Here is a 20,455-nt window from a genome sequence, read left to right as displayed (position 1 = left end):
CCTTGTGGGTGGTCCAGCTGGTCTCCAGCTGTGAACTGCACTCTTGCTCCTGTTGGTTTGCGATGAGGGTCTGTAGCTGAGTGATTTAATCCCTGGCATGCCAGGTCCACTGACAGGGGGGTCCAAGGCTCTTAGCTTTCTTTTTTTTAAAAGTAAATTGGACACCTACAAAGGCAGTTAGTAAGCAAAACATGGCGGCAGCTGTCTAAGGCTTTACCAGGCACCAACGTTGCTAAGGACAATTAATTACTGTTGCTATGAAACCAGAAAGAAATGCTCCCCACTCCTAATTGGGACTTAAGAGGCCTCTAAGAGCAGCAGAAAAAGCAGGAGAAGCTCACTATTGGGGCTAGCCTGATACTGAGCTATAAAATTGTAGAGTTGGAAGGGGCCTATAAGGCCATTGGTCCAACACCCTGCTCAATGCAGGAATTCAGCTTAAAGCATACCCAACTGGTATGGCTGTCCGGCTGCCTCTTGAATACCTCCAGTGTTGGAGAGCCCACCACCTCCCTAGGTAAATGGTTCCATTGTCATACCGCTGTAACAGTCAGGAGGTTTTTCCTGATATTCAGCCGAAATCTGGCTCCCTGCAGCTTGAGCCCATGATTCCGTGTCCTGCACTCTGGGATGATCGACACTCTGTGTCGGAGAGTCGCAATGCTGGGAACGGAGAGTTCTGAGCGAGCTTATGTGTGTGTGTTTGAATCCTTGCTAAAGATTATACCTTCCCTGCAAATTAGTCAGACAGAGACTTTAAGCTTTAAAATAAGAAATAACTACTTTATTCTGGAAGTACATACTTGATAGGAAAGAGTCCTATATATGTAACTAACTAGCTAAGTTGGAGCTGCAGACACTGAGCCCAGTGTCTGCCCTCATGCTTGGAGGAGAGGGAGGGACAAAGGAATATGTCTGCTCTCCCTCACAAGAGAAAGAAGAAGTAAAGAAGGAGGGAAGGAACTGTGATCAACATCCTCTGCATATCAGTCTAGCAGGAAGGGAGAGACAGCAGGAGATCAAAGGACAGGTATAGGCTAGCAACCAGAAGGTCTCCTCTCTAGCTACCCTTTTTAACCCCATGCAGCCTCAACCCACAAGTTGGAGTTGAACCACACATATTCTAGTACTCTGTGTGACAACCTTTCATGTACTTGAAGAGTGCTATCATATCCCCTCAGTCTTGTCTTCTCCAGGCTAAACATGTCCAGTTCTTTCAGTCTCTCCTCATAGGGCTTTGTTTCCAGGCTCCTGATCATCCTTACATGCATTGTTTTCTGTGGGGCTGTGTCAATTGCTTCTCCATCAGGGAGGACCAAAATTAAAAGGCTTAAAAAGGAACCAAGAAGTTGCTTCTCCAGAATCTGGAGACAGTGGGTGCTTCACTCTAACGTGCTCTTTGAATAATTAGCCAGGTCTGCTTTCTTAAATGTCAGTTATTGCTATGATTTCATTCACTGGCATTGACAGACTCCTTCCAGCCTGATAGCTGGATAGTCTCGCAGCAGAAAGAACCAAGAGTCTTGTAACACCTTTACTGACTGACACACTTATTATGGCATAAGCTTTCATGGACTAGGGTCTGTTAATCATTGCTGGACCCTATCCACTTGCATATAGCAGTCAGGTTTGAAGTGGATGCACAGAACAGAGCAGCCAGAGTGAAGCCATGCTTTGTGTGTCATTTTGGTTGAAGGCTGCTTGCAGTTTTGTGAACATTGCACTTTCTTCTGCCAGAGAAGAACTTCTGATAAGAAATTGGTACAAAGTTGCTAGATAGCCAAAACAATGTTGAAGCGAAAGAATAATACCAATGTATGTTGAGCTGACACTGTGCAAGGGCACTGCTTGGAAAATCACTGATGCAAGGGTCTCAGCCAGGTACTTCTTTTATCCCCTTCCAGACAGATTGTGGTAATTCATGGTCTGCATATTTTGAGGCTACACCCACAATTATTAAAATTCATATTCAGTTATTGGATAATTCCAACCTCCTGACCCAAGTTTGCTGGGTAATATAAAGGAATGTATTTTAGAAACAGAGCTTTTTCTTATGGGTGAGGAATTGCCTTTGGATTACTTTTTCTTCTTTTCTTGCTGCTATCGGCTCTGCTCTGGCATGCTTTGCCAAGCTGAAGGCTTCAGGCCTACCTACTCCTAGGTAACTATGTCTTTCTTTATTCTAATATCTTAGGAAACTTATATACAAGTAGTAGGCTGGAAGGCGTCTAGGAGGAAAATATATTATTCATTCTGTTACTTCATGCAAATATATATATCATAGCACTTTAAGATATTTTCCAAGTTTATTTAAGTTGCTGTAATGTATTATCTTTGTTTTGTTTTCTGTCAGTTCCATAATGCCATTTAAGTTTATGCAAAATTACCACTGTAACTTTTAGTTGTTGATATTTTATTTGGTTCCATCATTTATTACTGTATTACGGTTTTTCAATTCTTACAAACTTTGCACCTTTAATAAACCAGTGTATTTGTTTCAGTTATAATTTGGAATTTCTGGTTTTTGGTAATAGAGTTGAGCTAATAGAACCAGGGAGATGTATCCAATGAACGTTAATGCATAGGCCAGAATTTGCATGTTATACATGGGCCCTGATTGGATTTACTAATGTAGAATTTAGAACCTTATTTCCAGAGTCCACTTTGTCAGCTGCATGAAGTGCTGAGCTTAGAACTAACTCCTGGGATAGCCTGTATGAAAACACTCCATTCACTAGGAAGTCACTCAGGGATGCACAGTATTGGTAAACTTTTTCTGGTGCAGAAATGCCATTTCCCTGCCTTGCTTCCAATCAGCACTAATGCTTTAGTGCATCGTTCTTGGGAACTAAATGGAAAGTCCTGCTGGCTTCTTTGAAGAATTTATTTATTGCTTCCTAAGCAAGAGGTAGTTGCTTTAAGTCAGTCTGAGAGCTGAAAATGATGTGGTCTTGAAAATGATGTGTGTGTGTGAGCAACTTCTGCCTGATGGTTATCCAGCAGAGGAGGAGAGTCATTTTAATGAAATTTTAAAAGTAGCATAGGTGCTTTATGAATGGTGAATAAGTACAGCTTAGAAAGCAAGCTCGTTCCCTGTTGGGGGTGGATGTTGCCACACATGGCCAATCATGCATGCACACTGTTGCACTGAAGTGGAAGTGACTAACCAGAAAAGGAAGCTCAGAGTCATAGTGGACGGCTGAATTTAAATGTTCAGTTGAAAATTAACCCCTCTTTTGATGCAGGGGCTGCCACTTTCTGGGTTCAAAGGGGGCAGTAGAATGGGTCCTGTTGAATGGCCAGTGGAGAAGAGAGAGGCAGCTTTGGGATGGGGTTCCAGAGAGGCATGAGTGCTGGCTCATCCTGGCCATCTTTCTGGATCTTCTGTGTGCTGGCTCACACATCTGAGCACACTGATCACGCCTCTCTTACAGACTAGAAGATTGGATTTCCTGCTTCTCCGAATTTCATGATACAGTTTTCAGCTCAAAAAAGTACCAAAATGCATTTAAAATGTGTATTTTAGGATGACATTCATTTAAGAATGTGTACATTGAAATAAAACATGTATTTAAATACATATTTTTTGACAAAATATGTGTTTAAGTACTATTTTTGTACAGTGTGGGATTTTTTAAGTTTTATTGTGGAAATGGGGTGGAATAATGAATCAAGACATGATAAATTGGCTCAGACCAGAAAATAAGAGCGTGATTCGTCCATTTCAAGTACTATCTTTTTTTGGAGTGAGATCAAGCTGCTCAGTCCCACTGTTGTGGTTCAGGAGTCATCACTGAAATGTCTAGGATCTCTCTTGAATTGAAGGTGCACAGTGGCACCATCCACTTTGCAGCCAAAAGGTACCCAGATTTCTCTTTAGTGAGAGAGAGAGTTTGGCAGGGAGAATGCTCCTCCTTCAGCTAACTCTCTGCACTAGTTCTCAGTCCCTAGGATGATCAACCTGTGCCTGACATGCTGGTACATGGTGCTTTCATGATAGAATGCTATTTTCTTCCCGCCACCCTAAAAAAAAAAAAATCATCATTGGATATTGCTCAGTGGAGGTACTGTCAAGCCCTCCTGACACCTTTGCATGCTGATCAATATCCATAAAACATCAGAAATGTGCATGAATAAATCATCAACAAAGAGAATCAGGAGACGATTATGACCTCTGGCTTTATCTGGAGGAGGGAGTGTGGGATATTTTAGCACATTTAATAGAATTCTCACTTGCTAACAACAGAAATGTATTCACCAGCTCTGGGATGGATAACATTCAAAGCCATTGGTCACATGGGAAATACAGTATATGATAACCTGGGGGACTTCAGCAAATTATTTTTTTTAGATGCATAATTTGCAAACAAGTCTTAGGTATCTGGTACAATCAGTTTGACAAGCCAATATTCTTTCACCTGCATTCCCACCCGCTGAAACCGAATCATCCTTGAACAAGGCTAAACGTCTGGAATCACACACTTAAAAACTGATGAATTAAGACCTTTTGCCTGCATCCTTGTTGCCAGCCCTTTTAAGAATGGTTGACATATCTTCAACAAGATGTCTCATTTCATTGTGTTTTATCATTTTGGGCTCATTTAGGAGGGATAGAAATTAATAATTAATTACAAAACTGCCTCATACTGAATCAGACCACTGGTCCATTTAGCTCAGTACTGTCTGCACTGACCGGCAGTGGCTCTCCAGGGTTTCAAATAGGACTCTCTCCCAGTCCTACCTGGAGACACCAGGGATTTGAACTTGGGACCTTCGGCATGCAAGGCAGATGCTCTGCCACTGAGCTGTGGTTCTTCCCCCAGTTAATTACCATGTGGGCTAAGAATGTATTCTAGGAGAAGAAGAGAGGAAAGGTCTATGATTGTGTCTCTTCCCGATGCTTTGTCTTATTGATGCCAATGCTCCCTTTCTGCTGCTGCTAACTTAGTTCTCAAGACGGCGCAAACGTTTAAAGCCATTGCGATCTGCAGATTCCCTGTTGAACTGTACCATGGCCTGCAGATTGTCCAAAGTGGTACAGAGAAGGTCTTTCTTGATGGTGGCACCTACCTTTTGGGATGATCTTCCTCAGAGATCAAGTGGTCACCAACTGTTGGATGCTTCTGCCAGCAATCAAGCCATATCTCTTAACCCAACCCTTTTCCTGACTGTTGAAACCTGCTACTACATTTATGATTGATGTTTTACTGATAGGATTTTCATTGTCATTTGTTGCTCTTTTGTTGCCCTGTAAACTGCTTTGGTATTTATTTTAAATGAAAGACAGTATACAAATAATGTTAATAAATAAGTAAAATATTTTTTCCAACCAGATTTAAATCATGCACATTAAACATACATATGAACAGTTCCAGTTTTCAAAATGTATTCCAGGTACCCAGTTGTAGAGTTTCTAGCCACAAAATGTGGGTTTAATTGTTTGTTCAGAATCCCAGACTTTAAAACTATTTGAATACCCAAAATAGGTATGCATTCCTTGTCTGTCTGCTTGAGCTTCTTTGACGATTCCAGAGGTAGCTGCTGATGTCCTTGGAGGGGAAAGATTTCCCTTTGCCAGTAACATTATTGATTCAAGAAATTTGAATGAGGAAGGAATAGGAAAGAGAAAAAACTGTTTGTGGGAAGCAAATCCCCTGAGCATTTCTGCTATGCCTGTTCACTTTCTGAATGACTGCAGAGTACCGCTGAGAGGGAAGCACAGGGAGGACACCTTTATAACTGTGTTAGTTCTGCTTAGTCTGTTTCCTGGAGTGTCCTTCATTTAGGAATAGGGAGTTATTGGTATGGGACTTCACTACTTAATGTGACACAAACACCTAAAGGCATCATTCTTACAGTGGGGATTACTACTTGGAAGAAACAAGCCATGCGTAACACATTCAAGCATTTTTCTCTTTGTCTTCTGAGATCTCCAACAAATGGAAAGTATCTACTCAGTGGGCTTGCAGTAATAGCTGGTTGGTGAATCTCTTGTTCTGAAATTGATTGGCTGTAGATCAGACCCCCTACAGCAGAACTAGGCCTTGACACAATAGTCCAGGGCAATAAAATGAAATTAAAGCAAATATTTCTTGTACAAAAATACTTTTCTGAATGAGCTGTACAACATATTCAAAACACATCAGAACAAGACCTCTAGAACACTGAGTTGTTGGGGTCAAAGGGGGCTTTGGGAGATGAATTCATGAAACTGCATATTATGTCTTGTTTTGCTTTGGTTTTAAAATGTAGATACTAATATTAAATGGAAACCCCAAGTGATTTATTCCTGTAGGTAGAGCAACCAAGGTGACCATTTTGGAGGATGGATGTTAATATGTTGTGTGGGTGGGTGTAGTAAAATCTAAAAGTATACTTTTGATCAACTTAGTATTTGTTGCTTTAAATTGGGTGTGCGATTAATTGTGTTTCTAGCTAAAGTGTATAATGCAACTATGCTAGTTGTGCCAGTAAGAAGCAAGTATCAGGAACTGTTGACAATGTGGTGACACGCTTAACTGCAGCCTCTCAATGAAGAGCCTTGCAGACTTTGGTCTGGCTTCTACCACTGGGCTAGCCATTGGCTCTCCTACCTGGGTAGGAAGGAGTATAAGAGAAAGAGGCAGGTGTTATTTACAACAGTATATTTCCAGTGCAGACAATCACATCTAAGATTCTTAAATTACATTTAGCAAAACAAACTGCAACTGAACAGTAGAACAGAAATGTTACGGTATCGATATATGGGCATGGTCCTTATTCTGAGGTGCATCATTAGGATTAGGATTAGGACAAAAAGACCCAGCAATTGGTATTTGCACCTGAAAACATTAGAAGATCAGTTTCCATACTCAATTATAGCTGGACATGTTCTATATGCCAGCTCAGTTAGTGTACATCTCCAGAATATGCCTGACCTTCAAAAAGAGAACCTGATCTCCAGATTTCAAGAGGGCCTCTTTTGCAGAAAAAAGAAATGACCTTTGGGGGGAGGGCCTAGAGCCTGGTTTAGTAATTGAACAGGCTGTCATATACATGAAAGCAACTGGAGGCTTAGTATGAGGATGTGATATGAATGAGTGTCAGTGGCAAGGCCTAAGTGAGTCTGTGCAAACTCCAGAAGTGAACAGCATGTTGAGACCTCATACTTTGCACATGAACAAAAGATGCATCTGATGCACAGACCGTCCTTATGATGCTAAAACCAGAACATGAGTTATGTAACATTGAAACTGGGGAAACAGCAAGTGTGGGTGTGGCCAAGGATACTGATTCATGAATACTGTGGGACATGACTGGGAAATCAGCCAATAACTGCATCTTTTTAAAGAAGAGACCTATGACTATGGAGTCAAAGAAAGCGGTGCAAATTGATGGCAAGGAAGTGCATATTGACCAAACCTTCACGTTCCAACACTTGGCAGTGATCGCTAGCAAAGAATGTCCAGACATAGGTAGAAGAAAGTAAGTCTTTTGCGTTATATGTATAGCCTTGTTCCAGTCCTCCAGAGTTTCCACCGGGTGAACAAAGCATCATTAGCAGATGCAATTTAGAAGATTGCTGATCAAACAATACTTGAGGACAACCTACATTCATGCAAAAAAGACGCCATGTTGAACAAATTCAATCTCCGACGCCTTAATTATTTATGACATTTATATTGTACGTTTCTTCCAAGGAAATCAAGGTGGCATACATGGTTCTCTTACTCCTCATTTTATCCTCACCACAACCCTGTGAGGTAGGTAGGGATGAAAATATCTGTAAATTCTTATTCTTTCAATTTCTCATTTTTCCAGTCTTCGGTTCTCCACATTTCTGCAGTAATTTGCAAAAACCCTCATGAAAAGTCTCCAGCATTTCAGTGTGAATTTCTCCTATTTATTTATTTATATCCCGCCCTTCCTGCCAGTAGGAGCCCAGGGCGGCAACACATTGTTGTATGCAGTTTTAACTAACATACACGTTTTATCAAGCCATTTCTCATCATATAATGTATTTTTGCACATTATTTCACTCATACTTGTTTTTATGCACTTTTCCCCTAATATATGCATTTTTGTAAACATTGGTTGGCAAATTGCATCACAAAATTCGAATAAGTGCAAAGGATGGCTATGTTTTGGTTCTCATGTTGTTTTGGAAAGTGTGAATTCAATAGATTCAGCTTGAAATGTGAACTGAATTGAAATTCTTGCCCATCCTAGAGGTCGGTTAGGCTGAGAGACTGTGACTGCCTCAAAGTCACTCAGTGAGCTTCAAAGCAAAGCAGGGATTTGAATCCTGGTCTCCCAGGTCCCAGTCCAATACTTAAACCACACTGGCTGTTATGTTACATATATATCATATTTGCTATCAAGCAGAATTTTCTGGAGCAGTGAGATTTACTATGAAAAAGAACATAATCATTTGGAATTTAAAACCAAAGCGGCAGCATCTCTGCTGTTAGTAAGAAACTAATCTTAGCAGGCTATTGGGTTTCCTATGCATCTGGTGTCCTGGGGAATGATACCTGGTGCCCTGTGTTATAAGGGGGAAATCCACATTTGTTGGTATTGCTATTGTACTATGTCTGTGGAACATAATGGAACTGGAAGCGTTATCATCTGGCATGAAACCAGAAGCCTGGGGCGCGTGTCTTGCTACAGAAATATATGTGCTAGTCATATCAGATACGAAACCAGCTCCTTAGAATATTTTGTGAACAATCCATCGCAAGTGCATTCATAGAATCAAGAATGCACAGTGTACGTGCTGAAGGTCTACATGCTGCAGTTGTCAGTTGGGCAGCGGAGAGAGCCCAAGCACCATGTTCACATCAGAGTCTAAGTGAGGGGCATGCACGCGCATGCACACATACACCCAAAACATCTACCCTCAGGCCCTTGTGTTGCTGTTTCTGGAGTGGATGTCGCCAGGGCCCCAGGCACCGCAGCCATCCACAGGTGCATCAGCCAGATCATCAGAGCAGCAGGAGATGCTGACCTGTATTTTCCATCCAGCTGAGTTTGAATGAGCATCCTTTGTAGCTCTCTGCTGAGAGGTGAGAGAGGCTGCTACAAGTGTTTGAGTGAGAATTGGAGCTCACAGAGGAGATTGGATCACTTTGTTCAGTTGGGTTGAGATATTTTAAAAAGATAAATATTGATAACATCTCTTATATTCTCTCTTTTAACGGCTTGATTAGTTTTGTGTTATGTGCTTGAGTGTGGAGAATACTGGGGAGGGGAGATGGACAGAGCTACCACAACAGTAGTGATAAGCAGCGGGTGATATGGTGGAGAGGGAGGTCAGGACAGTTGGGGACAAGGGGGACCCAGAATTTAAAGCCTGTTCCACCTTCCAGTCCCTCCCTCAACCACAGTATTCTGAGTATGTCAACTTACCCTCAGGTGTTGAGGTGCCCAGTCAGTATATAATAATACATTAATCCTATCATTAGTCAGAGAGAAGAGGCCACCTCAGATGGCAGATGCTTGTGGGAGGAAGGGACAGCAGCACCATGCTGGGCGACTGAGCTGACTATGGCCTACCTTGTGCCCTTTGCCTTGGGCCTGTCACTGGTGTTGAACTACGATTCAGTTGCCAATCTGGTCAGCTTTTGTAAATCAAAAGGGAGGGAGTGCCATCTTGTGTTTTGCTCCAGAAATCTCTTTGGCCAGCCATGTAAGTGATCCACAATTTGATCATGGATGAGGAGGCTGAGCTGGTCTGTGTCACCAAGACTTGGGAGGTGAAGAAGGTGGAATTGGTTTCTCCCAGTTTTGTCTTCCAGGGTATCTAGTACAGCACCAGCATAGACTTAAGGGTTGCGGAGGAAATACTGCTGTGGTCTGTAGGGTTTCCATCCCCCTCCCCAAGCTTCCCACCAGATAAGTTGCTGGTTTTGAGTGCCTCTTCTGCCCTCTTGCCACAACAGCTTCATCATCGCAATGTGAGCCAACTCTGTGGGATGCAATTATTTCCAGCTCTGTCACTGATTTGCCAAGCATGCCTCCAGAGTCTTTTCATGTTTCCTGTCTATACATCTTCTCACACTTAACTGCTCACCTGACCCCTTCTTGTGCCCCCCTGCCTGCCCCAATCACCCCCTACTCATCTGTTGAGCATTCCAGTATGAGACCAGTAAGGATGGAAGAATCAGTTAATTTCAGTTCACTCCGTTTCTTTTTTTTCAGTCTTAAATTCAGTTCTCCACAATTCTGCTGCAATTTGTGATTTATTTATTTTTTAAAAAAATCCTCATGGAAGTTTATCAGCATTTGAATGCACATCTCTCCTAATAAAGACATTTTTGTATGCAGTTTTTGCAAGCAATTTCACCTAATACATTCATTTTGTGTGTTATTTTCACTAATATATTCTATGCACACTTTACCCTAATATATGCATTTTTGTAAACATTGTTTAGAGGTCTGCATCTCAAAATTACGTAAGTGCAAATTTCAGAGGATGGCTGTGTTTCAGTTCTCATACATGCAAATTTGATAGATTCGAATTTAAATGTGCACTAAATTGAATTTCTCCCCCATCTTTAGAGACAAGGAAAAGAAAGTATCTACTCTTCCACACACTTCATAATTTTATAAGCCTCTATAGTGTTGCTGTCTCCCACCTCCTTCATCAGCCAAAAAATACCTTTGGTGTTTAATATCATCCATGAATGTGGTAAATAAACCCTGTCAGTTAACAGCAGCTGCCAGAGTAACAATTACCCTGAACCAAGGCCTGGACTTTCCCCTCCTAGAATACAACTTTAATGTAATAGCTTTCATTTTGGCCTTGGGATCTATACTTCCCTTATTTACCTCCAACTGACAGGGACTATTTGCCAAAAATGTAACTCATATAGGAATTTGCAGCCACTTCACGTATATTAATTTCTCCCAAGAGCATTTCAATCATGTTTTATGGTGGCCAGTAAAAAAATCACCTCTAGACATCTTTCTTCTTCAAAACTCAATTTTGCTATCAGGAAGACTGACATTTCTGTTTGACTCTACTACAAATGAGTTTAGCTGACGAAGGAAATCGACTGAATGTGAACCCTCCATCTGTTTGCCTTTTGGAGGCAAGCCGTGCCGGCTTGGGTTTCCAGTTTCCAGTACTTATGTTCTGGATATACAACACAAGGGTCAAAAAGAACAGAGAATTATGTAAACTCAAAAATTATTAATTTTGGAAACCTTTTGATAGCAGAATGACAATGTCTGAAAATGAAAACTAAGTCTGCCTTGAAGGCATGGAGGAGAGAGAACATGCTCTCTCTCACACACACACACACATACACAATTTCTATGTAAAAACAGGCATCCCTAATATTTTAAATCTAATGGATTATCCCATGAATATGTCAATTTATAGGCCCATTTTTAATTTTCATATATACTTAACACATTGTATATCAGTTTTAAAGATACTTTGCCAAGGTTTCATTATCTGGCAACAGGTTTTCAAAATGGCATTTTACACATGAGTAAAACAACCAGAATCATAGCATGTAAGATGACTCAGAATTTCTCTGGTTTTTCCCCAATCTTCAGTTATAGAGCTTAGTTGAAGGTCTCTTGCCTTGCAGCAAGGAACAGTACAACTCTGTAGAAGGTTTAAGGCAGTCTTGAACACAAATTTTTCACATAATTTAAAATAAATACCACAAAAACAGGGAATAATGCCCTCATGGGAAATGTGATTATCCTACAAGAAAGCACAGAAGCAGAAACAGCCATTGAGGTACTGGTGTCAATTGGTAACTTTGTTATTGTTGAGTTTGAGATTGCAATTGAAAAGAAATTTTCTGGCAAAAATTTGTTGTGAAAATGTGTTTGATTATCATTAATATTAAATCTTGTTCTTAAAATAGGGGACTTTTGTGCCATTTGTCTTCCCTGCAAATGATGATTAATGTTGGATTGCAAAGAAACAAATGATTAGGGTGTTGCCACAGCAAAGTGTGAATTTCCATGGGCTTTACATCTTCCTACATGGACTTGATGTTGACCTGCAACTTGTGAATGCATAGTAAAGTGACATATGCACAAGGTCTTGCTTCTGGAGGCATTTCTTTGTGAATGTCTGTCATTGAATTGTCACATGTTACATTGGTCATGTTACATTGGTCACAGGTCATTTGCCAGGAAATCCTTTTTCCACAGTTTCCAGTAAACATTACCACATGTTTGACACTTGCCCATGAAACATTAGCTGTTTATGTATGTTGCTGCTGATGGAATTTATTTTTTAATTCATAGTTTTAGAAAACACAATAGTCAAGGTTACATAGAAATTCTTCAGGTTGCAAAACCGTTACATTGGTCATATCTTTTAAAACACTATAAAAGAAAATATGTAAACTACCTATGGCATATTTCATGATTTACTTTTGTATGGAAATCAATCCAGTTAGCAAACAAATAGCTTAATGTTAATTGGAGTTCAAATAATGTTAACCAAAACACAAAGTATGTAAAGAAGCTTACAAATGTTACATTGATCACTACGGAATAACCCTAATATTTCAACATTATTTTGGTTTGTAGTTGTTCTCTGTATATGACTGATTTAGTCAGACTTCTTTATTTGGTCTAGTACCTGGCTATCTACAATCAGCCAATGGATCATTCATGGGTCATCACAACTCATCACCTACCTAGCTACATCGGTCAGCCTTCCCCAACCTGGCACCCTCCAAATGGTACATTAGGAAGTTGTAGACCAAAACACCAGGTTGAGGAATGCTGACTTAGATTGCAGTTCTAACCCCGCTTACCTGGGAGTAAGCCTTATTGAATTTAGTTGGACTTACTTCTGAGTAGACATAGATAGGTTTGCACTGTTAGATCAGCATCAGAGCTCTATCTATGCATCCCCCTGCCACCTGAGATACAATGGGTGGCAGGGGGCTTTTTTATAATCTCACCCCAGTTATGGCAGACACTCCCAAAGAAGACCCACCTGGCCCCTTCATTGATGGTCTGCTGCAGGTTACAGCTCCTAAGACCTGGCTTTTATTGTAAAGTATTTGACATGTACAATGATGAATTGGGAGTGATTTTGTTGATATTCCTTTTATTGGATGATTTGTTGTTGTTGTTGTTATGCCCCCCGGCACTAAAAAAACACTAAAAAAAATCTTAAAAACCTTTTTTAAAAAACAAATCTTTAAAAATGTATTTAAAAGCAGAGACATAGACTGGGATAAGATCTCTACTTAAAAGGCTTGTTGAAAGAGGAAGGTCTGCAGTTTTAATGTGTTACTTATTGTGGTAGCTGCTTTCAAAGGCAGAAAGGTAGGATATACATTTGTTAATAGTAACAGCAACTTATGGCAGTGGTAGCCAGCTTACATGTTCTTGGAAGCTGCTCTGTTCTCATGCCAGCAGTCTGAAATGTATTGCCGCTTTATTTTCTTCCTTTTTAAGCGGAACTTCCCAAGATCCTTTAATCTCTGCATTGAAAACACCACATACATTTAAGAAGAAGAAAACATTCCTCTCATCATTTTGGGTCCTCTTCTTTGCACCTCTTCCAGATTCTCTTGGAATGGAGGCAACATATCAGAAGTGGATAGCAAAGGGGGACATGGCTGGAAAATGAAACCTTTCCCCGTGTACACTCCTTGAGCCTCCTACAAGCCTTGAGCCTGCTTTTTTTCCCCTTACCGCACCCTTAACACTGCTTGCAAATTTGCCAAATGTTGGGCAATTATGCCTATTTTGTTTTCCAGGTATAACGTATATGCTACTCTGACAACCACGAAAAAAAATCTGAAGTGCTAGGAAGGAAAAGCCTGAATAAATCTAAAGGACACATCCAGAAATCTTAAAAGTATGTGGTGTTTTCAATGCAAACCTCCTCCTGAGTTCTCACTCCCCAGAGACTTGAGTTCAAAAGCCATGGAGGCTCAGTGGGTTGGCTTTATTAAACTCCTTTATGACTTGGTTTGTTGATTCAACAGTCTTTTTTCGTAGTGTGGTGGAAAGTCTAAGACAGAGAGTCCTATTTTTTTTTATCTCTCTTGGAGCTTTAAAATACAACACCAGACTCCCCTCACCACCCCCTGCACTTTTATTAAGCTGGAAACAACTCTGCTCCTTATGCTTCCTCTCTTAACAGGCCCCAGGAGAAGTCATTAACACCCTGTGCGGATTCAAGGCTCTAAATAAAGAGGTAACAAACATTGGTAAAGTGCCTGAGGGCTGAACTGGGCATTAGGTAGCCGACACAAGTGGGGGAGGCGGTGCCTCTCAGGGCAGGTGAGGGTGGAGGAAGGGGTGATTAGTAAGGGGAGGGGGACATCAAAGAGGTGTGTGAAACTAGGCATGGAGACATTGTCTCCCTCTCTCACAGTAGTAGAAACCAACGGGGTCATCCAGGGAAGCTGAATGGTGGGAGGTTCAGGACAGACAAAAGACTTCACGCAGCACATAGTGAAGCTATGGAGTTTATTACCACAAGATGCGGTGATGGCCTCTGACTTGGATGGCTTTAAAAGGAGATCAGACAAATTTGTGGAGAATAAGGCTACCCAACTTACAAGATATGAGCAGGGTGGTTCATGACAGATGCTCTTGGAGGTTGCTGATTCATAGGGTCGCCATAAGTCGTAATCGACTTGAAGGCACATAACAACAACAACAACAAAGGCTACCCATGGCTATTAGTCGTGATGGCTGTACTACCTCCAGTAGGAGGCAAGTGCCAGTCGCTGGGCCTCACAAGGCTGTTGAACTCATGTCCTGCTTCTGAGATTCACACTGGGGCATCTGGCTGGGCACTAAGATTACCGGATGCTAGACTAGATGGACCTTTGGTCTGATCCAGCTGCCAAGCTCTTCCCCTGCCCAAGGGTAATTGACATGAACCGGAGCTGCATCAGGGTGCTGTTGTGAGTTATCTGTAGATCAAAACTGCCTTTCTCACATTGTGCTGCTCTTGAGTCTGAAATGGGACTCTCAATACACTGAACCACAGGGACTGATGAGAAGTGCAGTACAAAATATCTGGAGGGCTCCAGATTGAGGAAGGTTGCTCTGGATGTTACAAGCTAACTAGAGCATACAGAGGCAACCATGCCATTTAATGATGGGGAGAATTAAGTCAATTATTTTATTTTATTTTTAAGGATAAGAATGAAAGCCGAACATTTTAAACAAACTGATACTTTAAATGCAAACAGAATTAGAGTACAAGACCTCTTAGCAGGAGTCTTGTGACAAAAGAGCCTATTTTGTTTTGTTTTCACTGGCATATCATTCATTTCGGAGATGCTTTTAAGTTGAAGGATGCTGGACAAAGTAGAAACCACATTTTCACGATCACCCCTACTTTGTACGTGCCATATTAAATGCATAGAATGCAAGCAGTATCCATGCAGACCTCCCTGAACGTAAAAATAAATGTGATTCCTCTTACTTGTTACCTTTTGCTGATGTTCTGCTTCAACAAACACTGCAGTGAAAGATAGAAGATAGGGTTTTATTTATGTTTTTATTTATTATTAATTATATTATTTTATTTATATCCCTCCCTTCCTCCCAGCAGGAGCCCAGGGCAGCAAACAAAAGCACTAAAAACACTTTAAAACATCATATCAACACTTTAAAATACATTAAAACAAAACATCTTTAAAACATTTTTTTAAAGCTTTCAAAACATCTTTTTTTTAAAAAAAAAGTTAACATAAAAAAAAGGTTTAAAACCATCTTAAAAAGCAATTTCAGCACAGACGCAGACTGGGATGAGGTCTCAACTTAAAACGCTTGTTGAACGAGGAAGGTCACCTAACTTGTCTTTTTCATGGTCCATGGTATCTGCAAAGCTCTTCTCTGAAACCACATTTCAAATGAGTTGATTTTTCTCTTACCCACTTTTTTCACTGTCCAACTTTCACATCCATACAGAGAAATCAGGAATACCATTATCTGAATGATCCTGACTTTGGTGTTCAGTGATACATCTTTGCATTTGAGGACCTTTTCTAGTTCTGGTTTTGTCCCTACTTTAGGCCAACCTTCCCCAACCTGGTGCCCTCCAGATGTGTCAGACTACAATTCCCATCAGCCCCAGCCAGCAAAGCTGTGCTATCCTCAATCCCAGCATCATTATTTGAGTTATTATATTTATTGTATTTATATATTGTGCCTGCTTTTATCTTTTATGTACACCGCCCAGAGAGCCTTCGGGCTTAGGGCGGTATATAAATTAAATTAAATAAATAAATCGTACAGCTATGCTGGCTGTGGCTAATGGGAGTTGTAGTCCAAAACATCTGGAGGGTGCCAGGCTGGTGAAGGCCACCTTAGGCTTCCTCAGGCAGTTCCCTCTCTTAAAAAGAGAGCCATATTCCAAGAACCCCAAACACAATTTTCTACAACAAAGGTAATGCTTACCTCGGCCTGCTCCATAGTTCAGTTCTCATTGATCTTTTGAATTCCCTCCCGGTATTCAGATGGAGCATTCCTGAAGCTGGATTGCAATAACAGTACTCCTTCCTCTACGTGGCTGCTGCTCAGGTAATTTCCTTCCACAAAACTTACAGCGGTCTTGAAACAGATGGGGAGCAATGGAAGATTCTGGAATGGAACAGTCTGGCAGTAACTTCTAACTGTGTGAAGGGTGTCAGTTCTAGAGATAGCAACTAGTATGGAAGTAACCTGTGGGCCATTTGCAAACAGAAATCAAGGGTGCCATTTAGGGAAGACTTGCAGACCACACATGATTATTCCACAGGAGCACCTATGTATCCTGTTAGTATGAAAAAAAACAGAAGAAATACTCTTGGAGTTTGTGTGTGTGTGGTTACCAAGCAGGGGCGTCACTACCGGGGTGCGGGGGGTGCGGATCGCACCTGGTGACACCATGAGGGGGGTGACACCCAGGGCTGCCCCACGCCGTTGCCCAGCAGAGAAGTGCTCCGGGTCGGTCGGAGCAGCCAACTCCTCCTCGGAGGCATGCGAGACTGGGAGCAGCGTCGGCGGGGCAAGGGAGGCGTGCCGGCATTCCCAGGCCTGCTTCTCCGGCTGGGTGCCCCTCCGGCGCACACCCTCCCAGGGGCATGGACAGGGGTGGCTGGCCTTGCACGCACACGCGTGCTCAGCACAAGATTTGATAGCTCGCCAAGGGCCCCCCAGCACCCGGTCCGGTGCGCGCTGAAAACAGGCGCCCGCTCGCTGGCAGTGAAGCCTGGACGGGCCTTCCACCGTCAGCCTGGAGTGTGTCGTGAGTATGCGCGCATGCGCGCAAACCAGCCACCCCTGTCCATGCCCCTGGGAGGGCATGCACCAGAGGTTCGCACCCCCACACACACTCCCGCTAGTGACGCCGCTGTTACCAAGATTAGAATTCTGTTACAAACTTTGTCCCATACGAGGAAATCCCTCTGCCCCACCCCACAGAAACTTGTAATGACACCCAGCTGGAAGCAAGGGGAGTAGTCTGATGAAATGGCTCATGAAATTGTGATTACGTAAGAAGAGCCCTGCAGCTGAATGAGGCCAGTGTCCATCTAGTCCAGCATCCTCTTCTCACAGTGGCCAACCAGATGCTGCAATGGGAAGCCTACTAGCGGGACCTGAGCGCAAGAGCACGCTCCTCTCCTGCATTTTGCAGCAACTGATACTCAAACGCATATTGTCCCCAACATGTTATATCGGAATCAGTCTGATAATACTTCAGTGCCATTGGATCTCGGTAGTCCTGTGAGACCCCTATCAGTTTCATGTAACCTGCAAGGAGAGCTGGAGGAGTTCTAGACTCCAGTTACTTGAGAGGGAGAATCAGGCTCAAAATATTGCCTTTAATGTTGTTTGTTCTGTTTGTAGCGACTGCAGCTGGTGGACACTATCCATGTCCGTGGTTGTATCCATGCGGTGGGCTTGTGGCTTAAAGACAATTTTGAAGCAACTTTCGGAATTGTTTGCTCTTTGCTGGTTCCACAGGTATGTGAACAGCTGTGCTCTCTGATGACTATTCAAATGTGGTGTTTTCCCCCAAAACAGTGGTGAAGACATTGCTTCTTTATTTTAGATCACTGTAAAACTGCATTCCAACTATATATTTTTTAAAAATATACCCAAAGTTAATCAAAATATTTACAAATATTGATAGTGTATTGAATATTCAAAATTCAAATATTCAACAGCATATTGAAAATATTGACCAAAAAACAGCATTCACAAGATATCTAACTTAGCTGTCCCATAAGACAATTGAGGATGGCCATTTCTGACAAAAATGATACCTATAACAAACAGTTGTCAAATTTATTTATTTATTTATTAGATTTATATCCCACCGTTCCTCCCAATAGGAGCTTAGTATGACCTTTTTCATTAACTACTAGATGCTGGTAGTAGTTCCTCTGGAGTTGCCATCCTTACCTCACTTTTCAGAGAATCCAGATGTCAACATTGGTCCCAGGCTATGGTCCGAAGGCACATGAGGCCAGCTCCCTGCTGAAGCTAAGCAGGGTCAGGTCTGGTCAGTGCCTGGATGGGAGACCGCATGGGAACCATATGTAAGCCGCCTTGGGTTTCTATCATGAAAAAGGAGGTGGAGTATAAATGAAATAGATAAATAAAATAAAATAAAATAAACACTGACAAATTGCCACAGAGTTTTCTGTTTTGACCTTCCATGTTTTTTTGACCTGATCTGTGGCACTGTGAGTGGATTGCAATGAAATGTGATACCACTCCAGCCTATCATGTGTAGGCGGGCAAAGCACCATTGAGGTTTGCAGGTCTTCTGTGCTTTTAATCAAAAGCTTTCTGTTGCAGTTAGAATCATAGAATTGTAGAGTTGGAAGGGGTCTATAAGGCCATCAAGTCCAACCCCTGCTCAATGCCGATTTTCTGTTTTATTTCTTCCTGTTGAGGGTGGAGGGAGGATTACTGATAAGGGGCCTGTTAATTGCCCCTTGAATATCCTCTAATTACCACTTCCTGTTCCGATGACCCCTTTAATTACCTATTTCACCCATTATTTTTTTCTTTCCATTTGTACATTGTGAGATTACACTGTTTCTCCAAAATAGAAAATGGGCACAGCGTTTCCTGGATTCTGAGCTTCCTATCTATAAGTAAAACCTCTTCTAAAGTTACATAGTTCATTGATCAACACAGATAGTTTATCTTACTGCTGTGCAAATATCATAAAATGATTCAATCACACACCAAATAGTCCTTCTCGTTACTGTTCAACGGCCACTTATGATTAATTTTCCATTAGTAAGATCCATGTCATATCTCATTAGTTTTCAGTTGTGTTTCCAGTTTGTTACACATCTTGACACTGCTGTCTCTTCATCTCTGGGGAAGCAAGAGAAGCCTTTTCAAACCCACATAAACACTGAGAATAGTCTTTGAACTTTGTCCCACCAGCCTCTTCTTCGTCTTGATTTTTAACATTTTCAGAGTATTTCCTAATTAGCCTTTTCAGGCACAACTCAGAAGCTGCCTTATATCAGGTCCTCTGAGGTGCCCATCTTGATTAACACTGTCTCCACTATGGTGAGAAACCTCACATCAGAAGTCCTAATGGGGCCCTCAGTATTCTCTCCAGACCGCACCCCCTCTCCTCAGGCCACACCCTCACCAGCCTGCCCTCCTTGAGGGCTTTTGCCTGGGTGGACCATGGCCTTGAGCTGTGATGATGCTTCTTGGTAGCTTGGATAAGGGATGGAAAGAGGTCTGTATTAGGGTTGCCAGGTTCATGGCCTGAGACTGATCCTGTATCTTTAGGAGAAGTCAGCCAAGTGCAGGTGTTCTTGCAACCCTGTAATGGGAAAAACCACAAGGTGGAATTCTCCCTTCCCCCTGCACAACTTTTAAAGATACAGAAGACCTCTTGGTTGTAGCCTCTAAGAGGTCTTCTGTATCTTTAAAAGTTGTGCAGGGGGAAGGGAGAATTCCACCTTGTGGTTTTTCCCATTACAGGGTTGCAAGAACACCTGCACTTGGCTGACTTTCTCTTCTCCTAAAGATACAGGATCAGGATCAGGCCAAGAACCTGGCAACCCTAGTCTGTATGGAGTTGAGGGTGTAGAAACCCCAAACGTTAGTATGGCCGGAATGTAGCCTGCTGAAGAGTCACATCCATTGTCCCACTTACTTTGACCTCTGTGGCCACATCCACCACTGGCATGTGGGTCCCTGAAGGTTGCTGAATTTGCAGCACTTTGACTGAAAAGGGTTCCCTGCACCTGGTCTAAAAGGGACTGAACTTGGGCCCTTCTGTATGCAAAGCAAGCGCTCTCCTGCTGAGGCCCTTATAGCACACTCAGAAGTAAGTGCCACTTAATTCAGTGAGGCTCACTTCTAGCCCCTAGTGCAGCCTTTCCAACCAGTGTGCCTCTAGATGTTGCTGGACCACAACTCCCATCTTCCTGACCATTGGCAATGCTAGCTGAGGCTGATGGGAGTTGTGGTCCAACAACATCTGGAGGCACACTGG

General features: G+C 42.1%; 1 protein-coding gene across 4 annotated transcripts in view; it reads left to right on the top strand.

Moving 5' to 3' along the window:
- The window catches only part of LOC133368586 (tetraspanin-15-like), a 138,189-nt gene that overhangs the window by 82,638 nt on the left and 35,096 nt on the right, over positions 1-20,455 (top strand). For 3 of the 4 annotated variants that reach the window (XM_061593004.1, XM_061593002.1, XM_061593001.1), the window contains 2 exons: positions 14,117-14,170; positions 17,824-17,940. The exons of the other annotated variant lie outside the window; for it this stretch is intronic. In XM_061593004.1, coding sequence (XP_061448988.1) covers positions 14,117-14,170; positions 17,824-17,940 — 171 coding nt within the window. The remainder of the gene's footprint in view (positions 1-14,116; positions 14,171-17,823; positions 17,941-20,455) is intronic. 4 annotated transcript variants of the gene reach the window in all.

Source organism: Rhineura floridana, chromosome 12 (genome assembly GCF_030035675.1).
Source record: "Rhineura floridana isolate rRhiFlo1 chromosome 12, rRhiFlo1.hap2, whole genome shotgun sequence".
NCBI classification, from domain to species: Eukaryota; Metazoa; Chordata; class Lepidosauria; order Squamata; family Rhineuridae; genus Rhineura; species Rhineura floridana.
The sequence above is the reverse complement of the archived record's forward strand: the minus strand, read 5'-3'. Positions and strand labels throughout refer to the sequence as shown.